Source organism: Bacillus rossius, chromosome 8 (assembly GCF_032445375.1).
Source record: "Bacillus rossius redtenbacheri isolate Brsri chromosome 8, Brsri_v3, whole genome shotgun sequence".
Lineage (NCBI taxonomy): Eukaryota > Metazoa > Arthropoda > Insecta > Phasmatodea > Bacillidae > Bacillus > Bacillus rossius.
Genome location: NC_086336.1, coordinates 59,503,759 through 59,518,088, shown reverse-complemented (window position 1 = coordinate 59,518,088; position 14,330 = coordinate 59,503,759). Strand labels below are relative to the sequence as shown.

Below are 14,330 nucleotides of genomic sequence, written 5' to 3'. Positions count from 1 at the left end.
GATGCAAATCTGTTTGATTCGCAAGGGGGGGGGGGAGGGGGACCCCCACACGCTGCCCTTGGGTTTTCAACCGACACGGGTCACCTCTGGATAGGAGGCTCGTATGTTGCGTGCTGTCCATATATATATATATATTTTTTTTTGGCCCTATGCGGACGCGATAAGCAGAAAACTTTAAAAGTATACAGAAAGTTTTGCGTGAAACGTATTTTTGACGTCTGAATTCCATCAAACACATTCCGCAGTCACGATTTTGGTAGCTCAACGGGGCTCCCCTGCCCCCCCCCCCCCCCTCTTTTTTCTACCCTCCTGAGAACTACGCCCATAATACCCCTCACAAATTCACGTGGTTTGAAAAGAGGCTGGAATTCACACCATACTAGATACGCTTGAACGGCGTTTTCATTGGTAGGGGGAAAAAAAAATTCGCGGATTCATTTCGTGAAGTGTTAAAATTTAAAAAAGTATATATATAGTTTTTTTTTTTTGCTTCTGATATTGTTTCCCTGGTAATCTAGAGAACGCTGGGACGATTAAGATTCACTCCAAATAAAATAAAAAAAGTAAAGATTTGATGACAAGTTACCCAGTTAAGACGACTCACAAATCAGCAGCAAACAGGTGACGTTTGCCCGAGTTCTTAGGATCGTGGAATCTATCCGAGGGGTCATGGAACACACGAATTCTATCTAATTTCTACTTAATAACTGATTTTAAAAATAGTGGATTCCAAGCACACAGTGACACCAGTATTATTCCTTTCAATTTACTCACCAGTGGGAATCTAACGTGGGTTTTTATGAAGATACGAGACCAACTAAGAATCTTTTTTTTTTATTATAGAGACCCGGGAAAGTTAGCGGATTCGTCTGGCCCCAGGGTAGAATTCAAAGTCATAGTTGTGCTCGACTCATGATTAGAGACCCGAAAAATTCGCGTATTCATTTCGTGATAGGCTGAAATTCAAACATGTGTACAATTCTGCTGGTTCTGCTATTGGCTCGCAGTTTAACTGGAGCTCTCTGGGCCAATGAGAGACTATCGACCAAAGAAGCGTCGAATCACAAGCTACCCAGTGGAGACGCCTCAGAATTTAGTACCGAATGAACACGCGTGTTTACTTGAGAAATGCAGAGGATAATGGAGGCTATCCTAGAGTTCATTGAATCCGCGAATTTTTCCGGTCCGTACTCATGATTAGAGACATGCAAAATTCGCGGATTCATTTCGCGATAGGCTAGCATCAAAACAACTATACCTTCATACCGCTTCTGCGATTGGCCCACATTTTATCAGGGGAACTGTGAGCCAATGGGAAACACTAAACCAAGAAAGTGCCGAATTACGGACAGCCTAGTTGAGACGTCTCACGCGTCAGTAGCCAATGCACAGGTGTCATTTCCGCGAGTATTTAAAGGACTGTGGAGTCTATCCTATAGGTCAATGAATCCGCGAATTTTGCAGGTCTCTACTCATGATTGTTTTCCCATTGGAAAATGTTCATCCCAGTTAACTGGCTCTCTCCTAGCTCACGGTCGTAGAGGGGCTTGTCCAAATAACTTCTGTCCAATCATGAAACACGGTGCTGGAGGGCGAAGGTTTGCGTTATGACCTGCGACTGAATGAACGCGCGGAACGTCTGTATCTCTCGGTGTTACGGGCTCCGCCTACCCGGGCACACATGCGGTGTGCAGAGCTTCAAGGAAAACAACGCGATTTCAAAACTACTCCAGATATCCGAGTGGGGTCTGCTTACGAAAAGCATTTAAGAGTTCGCTGAGGACCAAAAAGTACTTTTGATGCCGAATTAAGTTTTTAAACTGTATTTTTAGAAGAGTTAAAATGGCTAAAACGCATGTTTTCAGGGTGATTTTTATGAGTAAAACAACCAGTACAGATTCTTGAAAGCATTTAAGGGACTTGAATCACACCTATATTTTCATTTCTCCGCCATATAATGTTACGGTCACCGCTCAAATTTCACAGTTATCCTGTGACGACGAGAAGACCGCGCGCCAGTCCAGAGGAGACACCGCGCTAGAAGCACCAGCGAGCGTCGCGCTTATCATCCCGCCTCGCTAACACACATACACCCCTGACGAGGCGGGCCCCTTAAGTTCGCACACAGCGCAGGGTGTTGATCGAGACAGGAGCGGGAGAGGGAATGGTGAGGGGAAGGGGTAAGCTCTCGGGAGCAACGCCGCCGACGAGGCAGGAGAGTCGGAATGGCAAAAGGCGAAGTGAAACCGGACGACGCGACGGTGTTGCGGAGACCGGCCGGGTCGGAGGTAGGTGGTAGGGGAGGTTCGCTACTTGTAGGAGGAGGAGGGGGGACCCCTTCACCTCCTTCTACCTATCCCACCCCGGGGGGGGGGGGGGGGCGCGACACCCCCGTTTCCATTCGCCCGATCCGGTCTCCAGTCGAGCGCAGACCAGCGAAGCGAGCGGCACTTGTTCGGCCACACGTCGTGTCGGCGGGTCATGTCGTAGCTCGCGATAAGGCACCTCGCGGAGAGGTTTGGGTGAGGAGAGAGAGAGAGAGAGACAAGAGACTTCTGGATAGTGCGCGGTCCAAGTGAGGTCCACGTCGACAGACTCGACCCCCCCTCCTGGTGTAGAGATGCTGCAGCCCAGGAGGACGCGACTGCTGTCGCTGGCGGCCGCCGTGCTGCTGCTGCTCGTAGAGGCGAGGTTCGCCTGCGCCGAGCGAGGTGAGTCGCCGAGGCCACGACCACACCAGCCGACCACACTGCCACCTGTGTATCCACGAATTGAATTAACGTGGTCGAATGTGCGTGACGATAAACTTTATCGATAAAAAAAATCGATTGTCAACCATAGAATAATATTAATTATCTGGCGACTTGTTTATTGCAATAATTTAAAAAAATTAACTTCTTTATAAATACTAAATTATACTGAAATTTTCATTTTCCTCAGTTCTCATAGTCGGTAAAAAAAAATTGTCCGTGTAAAAAAATTCACATTTAACAATCATATTTAATATTTCTCCTTAGAATTATCATTTAATTCGTACATTTTGCACCGTTGAAATTTTATCACTTAACGCTTTCTGTGGAATTACGGAAGAGTACTGCTGTCTCGCTGTAGTAGGCGTTCGTTATCTGTGGTGCAGGTTTTGAAACGCTGGCTCGGGTGCATCTCGGGTTTGTTCGAGCTCGCTGCGATGAAGTGTGTCAGTGGCGTGCACGGGTGACCGGTTGGCAGTCCTGTCTCTTTTCGGCGCTGGGGCGGCGGCCGCCGAAACGCCTGCCCCCGCGGGTGCTGACCTCTCCTCTCCCTCCTCCATGGCCCTTCGCGGTCACGTCGTGGTCAGCCGAGCCCAATCACACAGTGGACCGGAAAAATTCGCGGTTTTAAACTCACCTCCAGGATAGGATACTCGGCCAATATAGTCACCTGTTATTAGTAGAGACCGGAAAAATTTCGCGGATTCATTTCGCGATATGATAGAATCCAAACAACTGTAACTTTATATTGCTTCTCTGATTGGCTCACAGTTTATCTGAAGGACTTTGAGCCAATGAAAAACCTTCAACCAAAAAAAAATATCGAATCGCAAGCGTCCCAGTTGACACGTGTCACGAGTCGGTAACCAATGAGCAGGTGGCATTTGTCTGAGTATGTAGGGGATTGTGGAGTCTATCCCAGAGGTCATCAAAAGCGCGAATTTTTCCAATCTCTAGTTATCTGGAATAATTCGCGGTTCCAGTGACCTCTAGGATAGACTTCATAATGCTTTATGTGTTCGGGAATATTACACGTGTTTATTGGCTAATGACTCGTGAAACTTGTTGACTGGAAAGTTTGTGATTACTTATTTCGGTGAGGGTTATTCATTGGCTCAGAGTCCTCCAGACCAAGTGTAGTCCAATCACTGAAGCAGCATGAAGTTAAGCGCATTTGGAGTCTAGCCTTTCGCGAAATGAAACCACGAATTTTTCCGATCTCTACCTGTTATTGTCTGCCGACTCGAGAGACATTCCAACTAGGTAGCCTGTGGTTCGATACTTGTTTTGTTGCGAGTGTCTATTGGCCCAGAGTCCTTAAGATAAACTGAACGCCAATGACATGGGCAGCGGGAAAAATATAATAATATGAATTTTAACGTATCGCGAAATTACATCCCCGAATCCTTCCGGTCTATACCAATCAAAAACCGTTCTGAATAAAATATCCAAGATTAAAAGTTGTCGTAATTTTTTGAGTAATAGTTTTTTTTTTCCTTCAAAATACCCACCCTGCACCAAAATATTAGATACTGTAGCTATAAATATTTTTGTATGCAATACTGTTTTTTTGGGGGAGGGGGAAATTCTTTGCATAATTTATGCGTAAAACGATGTTAATAGAGTAACTTTGACTATCCATAGTGTAAAAAAAATAATATGCTGACTTAGAAAATTATTTGTAATTTTTTTTTTTCGTATGAATATTATTACGTAATAGTCGCTCACTAAAATGTTCTTTGCGTGTGTCTGAAGTTGGGTGATGCATGCAGTTTATATCGTATTTATTCATATAAATTTGCTATAATCGGTAGACATGCAGTCGCTGGAGCTGTTGAGAGACAGCCACCGATGGAATCAGTTTTTTTCCTTGATACAGATTTGTTCGTGGAAGTGCAATCAAACCTTATCGTTAGTGACCGGAAAAATTCGCGGATTAATTTCGCAATAGGTTAAAATTCAAATGCATAAAACTGTGCGATATTTCTGCTATTGGCTGACGGTTTGTCAGGTGGACTCTGTCCCGATGAGAGACGCTCAGCCAAAGAAGTGTCGAATCGCGAGGAACCCAGTTGAGACGTCTCACAAGTCAGCAGCCAATGAAAAGGTGTCATTTGATCTAGTGTGCATAGGACAATTGAGTTTATCCTAGAGGTCGTTGAAACTGCTAATTTTTCCGGTCCCTACTTATCGCGAATTCCGCTGGTATTTGTGCAATTCTTAATCAATTCTCTGCAGATTACGTGGGTTTTAAATCCAGGAGATTCCGAGCACTTGACAAATTACTTTTATAATCTCATGAAACACACACACACACGCACACGCACACACACATATATATATATATATATATATATATATATATATATATATATATATATTAAAACCTAGCTTTTGCCAACAGGTTTATTGTGGTAACGTAAAAATAATTTTAATATCTACGAAATTATCCTATAACTACCAACATTGTTTTTAAAAAATTCATGTTTATTTATATGTCTCGTTTGATATATTGCAGGCAGTATCTACGTATAAAGCAAGGTGGCTTTCCGAGACGTCAAACGGAATCTCTTGCCGTGAGGCCATTTGAATGCTGTACGGTAGGATTGTTCATACACCTACCTCTTGCGTAACCAGAGTTCCAAGGCCGTTTCGAATACAGTTACTTCAGTGCCGTAGAGATTTAATCATTATATATAAAAAAAGCCGTTTGAGTTGTTGACTGTTGTAGTTATTATGAGCTCTACAAACAAAGTGTTTTTTTTTTTTTAAATAACTTGCTTTGAAAAGTAGCTGGTGTATGTGTTGTTATATATTGTCGTGAGATACTGTGTGATAGACCATTTTATGTGTCGTTGCGCAGTAGGTTTATTTCCTCACTTTTATAAAAATAAAAAATAAAAGACCGCATGTTATTTTGCTTGAAATATTTTGAAATACCTTTGCAGTCTTTAATTGTTTTGATAATAAGCAGATTAGTAAATATACTATTATTTTCAGTAACACTGCTTTTTTAATGTTCGTTTATTGAGTGTAACTATAAATATAAATAATTTTATTTAAATAAACTAAGTAGCGTAGCCAAGATTATATTGTTTTAGGGTGGGATCTTAGTGTTGCCAGATATTACACAGGTAATAAAACAAAGATATTTAAGTAAGCTTATGCAAACGCCAGTAAATAAATTTTGTACGCAAATTTTCATAAATGCTACTCCAATTAACTGTATTTTATTATAATTTATTATTAGGCAGTTGAAATTTTCAACTTGGGGAAGTTAATTACGTATGAAATAAAGTTATCCTAAAATATAACATATACACTACGATTGTATTGGTCCATTCGAGTCCTGAAGAGGCTATTTTTTGTTTCAAGAGCTACCTACTGCAATTAGCGTATAGATGCCTAGCAAAATCAACGTTTTTTCCCCCGAGGAAATCCCCATTTTAATCGGTCACATCATCACTTTTTTTTACTAACTCACTTCATTGTATGAATGCACTCTAGTGAAGCGTAATTATGTTCTTTGTGAACATTTTATTTCTATATCGCTTCTGTGACTCCATTATGCAAGGGCCAGACTACAGTTTATTTGAAATGGCCATATATCTGAAAGAATGACCTCTGTTTTTTTATTTATTTTAGCTCCTAACAAATTTCATTTGAACCCAGATTTTTTTTTTTGCAAATGGAACCGAAATGTTTATGAAAACTTACAGATATTTGTAAATTTGTACATATACATGAAAACAGCTGTATCACTACAAAATAGTTTTCGCAGTAATGCTGGGTTCGGACTCTTACCCTGGCATTTGTGTTTTGTGTTGTCCCAGTACCTACAATAGTTAAAGTTAGTTTTAAACTGGTCCCTGCAACCTTTCCAGTACTAACCGAGCGTATTTATAATCATGGTACAACAAAATGGTTGAATATTCGATCATCTTTTCCACAATTTAAAATATATATATATATATATATATATATATATATATATATATATATGCTTGAATAAAACAATTCGCCAATTTTCGTAACAAATATTCAGTATTATCTCGAAAAAACGTATTTTATCTATGAAAAAAATAACCATAGCCACTTATTGTACAAAGTTACAATGTATTTCTTGTAGTGTTACAAGCTGTTTCTTGGCAACTGGTTTTCAAAGGAATATTTCGTAAAGCTACAGAAAAAAAATTATGTTTCTGTGAAGGAGATACGGGCTTTCGAACAGACTTATTTATTTCCTAAGATGGCCTGACAGGGACAGTGCGGGCCTAAGGGGCCGAGTACCGGGACTCGGCATCGAACCCCTCGAGGCCCGCGTAGGAGTCCCAGGTCGCATGTTGCGACCCCTAACCTCCTGGTTTGGTTCCTGAAAGTTTCGTTTTGGCGTTTTTGTATACAGTACGTATTTCTGAAAATATTGCTGCGAAGCAGTGGGGATTGCATGTGGCCAATGAAATTTTAATTTAATTTCGTGGGATGAATTTATTTTTTTACTTTAAAATCGTTGTGTGTTCCAGCCCTCCCTTTAGACATAAAATGAGGTGGGGAATTTAATTTTAGCTCAGCAGTTGGCCCTTAACTACTCAGGTATTTTTGGTGATATTTGTTTTATTCCATTTGCTTTGGTATTTTGCATTAATTTTGCTTGTGGGAAAAGGCTGGACTAATTTAATGTTGTATTAAGCTGGGTGTTGTATGTCAGGCGAGGTTCTTGAGACAGTGGGCCACTGACCCCCTCCCTTTAATAAGTAGCAGGTCTGTTTCTTCTCCGTTCCCTCCGTCCTCCCAGGCCTCGAGCTGTCTGGCGTGCTAATGACAGGTCCAAACACGCCCCGCGAGCGATAATCGGTAACTGGAGCTGGTGGTCCGTCTGCTGCGACCACCGTTACCGGACCGTTGCTGTTCTCTACTGCCCCAGCGAGCAGATGTGCCCAGCAGATGAAATACTGAGCACGTGTTTCACCAAGTGCTGTGCTGTTCCCCCCGGTGATCATTTACAATTACCCCCTACGCGTGTGAAGTGCATAAATATCTGTGTGCCAACTGTGAAAAACATAACCCCATAATCATAACACAGAAACAATGACCAGGTCACTATGGCCAATCTTCAAAACAGCATATTTTACAAGAGCTAACTGACCAAGTACACTTTGTCATTTATGCTTTTCTTTATATTCTTTACCATACAACACACAAAACGGACTAAGTAGACTTGGCTTTTTTTTTGCTGTACACATTTATCTTTTTTTTTTAAGTTGGTCAATTTTGTGACACGGATTGTTGCTACAAACAGTTCCTATTCGACTTGGGTACTTTTTTCCTGTTGAAGAGATATGAACTTTTTTGCAGCAAGTTAGTCAATTTTATCTCATTGTAGCTCATTTTTGACTTGGTCACTTTCGGCAGTATACCGACGTCATATGATCATGGCGCTGTGATAATTTGTGAAGATTTCTTTCTTCGTTTCGGATTCTAGAATACACATTGTTGCGTGTCCGCCACGCGCCTCAGAAGTGCAACTCCACACGTAAGAGTGATAGGACACTTTTTTTTTTTTTTTTTTTTTTTAGGGTGCTCTAATATTTTAAACACTCGTGATCATGCGTTGGAAGTAGACTATTACTAGAGACCCGGGAAATTCGCGGGTTCATTTCGTGTAATGCTAAAATTCAAATAATTATACCTTAGTGCTGCTTCTGTCATTGGTTCACTGTTAATCTGGAGGACTGAGGGCCAATTAGAGACCCTCACTCATAGAAGTGTCGAATCACAGGCCACTCACAAGTCAGCAGCCAATGAGCAGTTGGCATTTGCCCGAGTGTGTAGAGGATATTGGAGTCCATCCTGAAGGTCATTGAACCCGCGAATTTTCCGGGTCTCTAACTATTACCAATGTCCGTCCATGTCTTCATCGGAATCTAATAATGAATCTGCGGGTTGATGATAAATAAAAAAATAACAACCCTATTGGTAGAGACCTGCAAAATTCGCGGTTTCGATCGCCTTCAGGATAGACTGCACATACCCCTGCACACTCGGGCAAATAACGCAAGTTCATTGGCTGCCGACTTGTAAGTCGTCTCAGTTGGTTTGTCTGTGATTCGATCCTTCTTTGGTTGAGGGTTTATAACTGGTTGAGATTCGTCCAGATGAACAGTAAGCCAATAGCAAAATTATCTAAGAGGTGTGTGTGTTTGAATTCTAGCCTATCACCGAATGAATCCGCGAATTTTGCAGGTCTCTACCTATTGGAAATGTCTGTCACGATTTTAATGCTAACACCGGATCCAGCCTCGGAGTTGCGAGCTTAGAGTCGCGAAGTACGAGTTGCGGAAGTAGCCGAAAGTATTTTTAACGTTTACGTAAGTGTTTGAGATCATGCGCTGTTTCTGCCATTGGTAACCGGCATCAGTAACCCTGCGCCATCATGCGATCACTCACCGGCCATTCATCTCTCCTTCCCCCCCCCCCCCACTTTCAATCACTTCTAGAAACATCTGGCGAAGCGCGCCGACTCGCTGGCGTGTGCATTCGATCGCAAACGGTGGTCCATCTAGCTAGCGATCGAAGGTAAGGTTAGTACTGCTACAGGATGAACGAAACGGGTTTTCTTGCGAGGGGAGTTCGGCACAGCAACCGAGCACAAAGCAATGAAGAACCGAGGAACGATATTCTTGGAGCGAAAGTTGCGTGGTTTAGTGATTTTTAATTCAGTGAATTGCAAACCTACCCTTAATGCAGAGTGCTGTTAAGCTGGAGGACTCTGCGCAAATTAGAGAACCCTCAATCAAAGAAGCATCGAATCACAAGTTACCCACTTGAGACGCCTCGCAATGAACAAGTGACGTTTGCCGTGGAGTGAACTCTCCCACGCTGTTAGAAATTACAGTAAAGTCACGGACTTTTTCAACGAATAACGGACCTCAGCCAAACGAAGAGTACTTTTAAAAAAAAAATAAAAATAACTGGTTCTTCGTAGGAACGAAAATGAGTTCCGACTTGCTAGTTCCGGGTTTTAATTGTATTCAGGGTGAACAGACACGTGGAGTGAATAAATGTGTTACGGGTGTGGCCTTAACGAGTTTACGGAATGTTTGAATCATTTACGATGAAAATTCGTCTTGTTTAAATTAAGAAACCCAAGTTCTCGTTCGTGGATTTTCGAAGATATCCGTAAATCAATGAAGATTCGTGTAGCCAGTATTTTTTCGTCGGTGAAAAATAAATTTTTTCAACGGTCCCGGTGGTTCGCGCTGTGTCTCGGCGGACGCCTCTCGGAGTCCGGGGGCAAGTCCCCTGGAAGAGTGCCCCGTGGACCGCGAAGGACGCTAGGGACGGTCACCGTCGCACTTGGCCGCGCTTTCTCACCGCGGGCTCCTCTGACCCGCCACCTGCACGGCGACCTCCCCGGACCCCTGGTGCGGCCGCGCGGGTCTCGTCCGGGCCCCACGCGACTGCTGTCGCGTGGTCGAGGGTCAGCACGGGCGCCAGTCGCTGTCGGGGCTGGCCGATCCCCGAACAAATAAGTAGGACCATGCAGATTTCGCGAAAAAGATTCCGGGACTGTACGAAAGTTAAAACACTGTATCATCGTCTGTGTTTTAGTGATTGGTAGAGACCTGCAAAATTCGCGGATTAAATGACCTCCAGGATAGACTCTACACACTCGGGCAAATGCCACCTGTTCATTGGCTGCTTTTATTGTGAGTCGTCTTCACCGAGTGTCTGTGATTCGACACTTCTTTGAGCGATGGTCTCTAATTGGCCTTCATTACTCCAGATTAACAGTAAACCAATTGGAGAAACAGCGCTAAGGTATAATTATTTGAATTGTAGCATATCACGAAATGAATCCGCGAATTTTGCAGGTCTCTAGTGATTGGTAGAGACCTGCAAAATTCGCGGTTTCGTTCGGCAATAGGCTAGAATCAAAACACATATACCTGTTAGATAATTTTGCTTTTGACTTACTGTTCATCTGGACGAATCTCAACCAGTTATAAACCCTCAACCAAAGAAGGATCGAATCACAGACAAACCAGCTGAGACGACTTACAAGTCGGCAGCCAATGAACTTGCGTTATTTTCCCGAGTGTACAGGGGTATGTGCAGTCTATCCTGAAGCCCATTGAAACCGCGAATTTTGCAGGTCTCTAGTGATTGGGAGAGTTTCTCCCAGGTACATATCGATTGTAACAACACCAATCACAGTGACTCAGTGCGGAAGTAAACGCGTCCTGAGTGGCTCGGTCAAATAAGGCCACGTTTTCATTCGCAGTCGGCCGCCAATCACAAGGAAGAAACCACAGGTGCGGGTATAATAAGTGCTCAGATCTTTTCGCGAAAAATGCCTGCCCCTACAAATAAGAGACCTCCAGGATGGACTCCACCATCCTTTGCACACTCGGAGAAAAACTCACCTGTTCATCGGTGGCTGACTGGTGAGGTGTCTCAACTGGGGTAACTCGTGGTTCGATGCTTCTTCGATCTAGGGTCCTCTAATTACCCCCTCAGAGACCTCCATCTTAACCGTAAACCAACGGCAGAAGCAGCACGGAGGTAAAATCATCTGGATTTTTAGCACATCAGGAAATGAATTCACGAGATTCGGTTCGGTCTCCGCCTATAAAGCACGCGACGCAAGCTAATCTTCCTTCGCTGTTATAAATTATGGCTATCTTAGTAAATTTTTCGGACACACGAGTTCACTCACTTTGGACGTGATTCCAAAAGAACATCAATGTAATACGAACATAACATTCAAAAACTGGTTGAGACCACAGCTAGAACACTCTTATTTTGTCCACGTGTGTATCTACCTTTGTTTATAACGAAATATTTTTTCGGGGAAAGTCAAAATACACCGTAGTTTATACGAATAATCAGTTATTTTATAAATTACGAAGAACTCATCGTTTATTTGAGTTGAATTCTTCTTTGAAGAGTCTTAAAATATACTGTAATTTCTAACAGCGTGCGTGGTTGAAATCCCGCATGATAAAAGGCATAGGCTTCTGGTCTGACGAGCACTAGGACTCAGTCCCACGTGCCACATTGATTTGATTTTCTTTGTCGGACTTTTTTAGGGCTATTTATTAAATTTTAACTTATACCTCCATTGCGTATGCTGTTCTGCCACAAAAAAAAAATATTATCAACATTTATTCGCTTAGTGTAATATCATGGTTAGTGGCAGGCAATTTTTCGCGAAAAGATCTGAACGCCCATTAGATTTCAAAGCAGGTATGCCCAATTTGACTGAGCCACTCAGGGTGCGTTAGCTTCCACACTGAATCACTGTGATTGGTGTTCTAACAGTAGACCTGTGCCTAAAATAAATTCACCTAATCACGAAACAGAGACGATGGTACAATGTTTTAACTATCAGGTGGTCCGGGTCGATTGGAAATCCAAAACCAAAGAAGTATCGGATATCAAGTCACCCAATCGAGACGCCTCACAAGTCAGCGCCCAAAAACAGGTGAAGTTTTGCCCGAGTATGCTGATAATCGTGGAGTCTATCCTGTAGGTCATTGAACCTGTGAATTTTTTTCAATCTCTAGTTTTTATGTATGAATATTAAACCATGAATCAGTAGAGCTTCAGTGCAAGGTTAGTTAAATGATGCTTATTAATGCGCTCAATTAATACTGGAAATTTATTGAGGGAACGGTTTACAAATAACTTTTAACCATCGGAGGTACCGGGATAACCCGTCATAAATGCCCGGATAAGAATCCGAACCCAGTATTACTGCGAACACTATTTTGTAGTGACAGAGTAGTTTTCATGTAAATTTAAAAATGCACAATGATGGTTAAAGAGGTTTTTTTTTTTTTTTTTTTAAGTGAAAACTTCTATGGGAAGGTTTTGATAGGGAGTAAATTCATGTAAGTCGTCATCGACATGGTTCCTATTAATGTTCAAATTGTGTTTTCGTTCAATTTTTATTTTAAATCTTACGTATTCGATTACTGTGCAGTAAACAGTGAGTATAAAATATATTAATGTTCTCATATATATAGTTTGAATAACGAAGAAAAAGGAGTCTTTGTACAATATAACCTAAAAATTAAGATCATTATTATTTATTTTTTAATACCTACAATTACTTTGCAATGCGTATTTTATAGTAAATTAGGGGTTATTTTACTAACGTGATAAAACAAGTTTGTTGTGTGATGATATTTTTTCGTAAATATTGAGAAAAATTCTTTGAGTTTTATCAAAAAAAATGTTTTCTTATGTTACACAATTATATTTTACAAAGTTAGTATTTCTTATTTCAAATTATATTTTGTATTGTCTTAATTCTATTATTAATATTAATAATAGTTACTTTAATTTACAAGTTTTAAATTAAGATCAAACAATAAATTTGGATATCCAAAAAATAACAACTGTTTGTTTATAGTTTTAAGTTTTCACTTCTGTCGGCAGTCGTCATGACTGCTTTGATATTATTTCATTTTTGTTCCTTCGGCGCCTGCGCCGTCGTGCAGCTCGGAGGACGCTATCAGCTTCTCGCGTCACGAAACTAACCGCTCCGCCAACCAGCTCGCGGTTCCTGGACTACTTTTACAATGAGTCTCCTTTTTCTGCCCCTCCGCTACCCCCGTCTGCCCGCCGACGGGACCTCATTCATTGGCCGTTGCGTCTCCCCGGCCTCCCTCCTCCTCTGCCAATACGGCCGCTCCGCTAACAGTGTCACGAGTCTTGACCACGTGCTCGGCGTGTGAACATCTTGGCTCACGGCACACCCTTCCGAAAAAAAAAAAAAAACCTTCCAGAAATGCTTCTGATCACGCATCGCTATAGGGGCAGGCATTTTTCGCGAGAAGATCTGCACACCTATTAGACTGCAACAAGGTACACCCCGCGCCTGCGGTTTCTTCCTTGTGACTCGCATCCATCTGCGAGAGAAGTCGTTGCCTTATTTGGCCGAACCATTCAAGACGCGTTTGCTTCCGCACTGAATCATTGTGATTGATGTTGTGACAATCGACATGTAACTAAATGAAACTCGTCCAATCACGAAACACAGACGATGCTGCAATGTTTTTTTAACTTTCAGGTAGTCACTGAATCTTTTTCGCGAAATATTCATTCCCCTAGTCATGTGAGATTACTAGAGACCTGTAAAATTTGCGATTTCAAATCCCTAAAGGATAGACTCCATGATCCTCTACGCACTCGTGCAAATTACATCTGCTGATTGGTTACCGACTCGTAACACCTGCTGACTGGAATGATCGTGATTCGCTAATTCTTCTGTTAAAGATTTTTCATTGGCCCAGAGTCCTTCAGATAAAATGTGGCCCAATCACTGAAGCAAAATAATGTCAAAAGTATTTGGACTCTATCCTATCGCGAAATGAATCCGCGAATTTTACAGGTCTCTAAATATTACGAAGAACCCTTCGTTTATTTGAGTTAAGTTGGAAAGTCTGTGAATCGACTGTGATTTCTAGCAGTGCCTGACTGTGGGCCTGTGAAGCCAGGGTTTCTCCCACGTGACCTGGCACAAGGAGGTCGTGTTGGTGGAAGTCGTCGGACATATGCGCGGTGGCCATG

At 42.1% G+C, this 14,330-nt stretch overlaps 1 protein-coding gene across 2 annotated transcripts in view; it reads left to right on the top strand.

The window, feature by feature from the left end:
* Positions 1–2,417: 2,417 nt before the first annotated feature.
* The window catches only part of LOC134535040 (mucin-3B), a 204,606-nt gene continuing 192,693 nt past the window's right edge, over positions 2,418–14,330 (top strand). The window contains exon 1 of one of the 2 annotated variants that reach the window (XM_063373873.1): positions 2,418–2,711. In XM_063373873.1, the coding sequence (XP_063229943.1) occupies positions 2,621–2,711 (91 nt within the window). In that variant the 5' untranslated portion in view covers positions 2,418–2,620. The remainder of the gene's footprint in view (positions 2,712–14,330) is intronic. The other variant, XM_063373872.1, reaches the window with a different exon arrangement.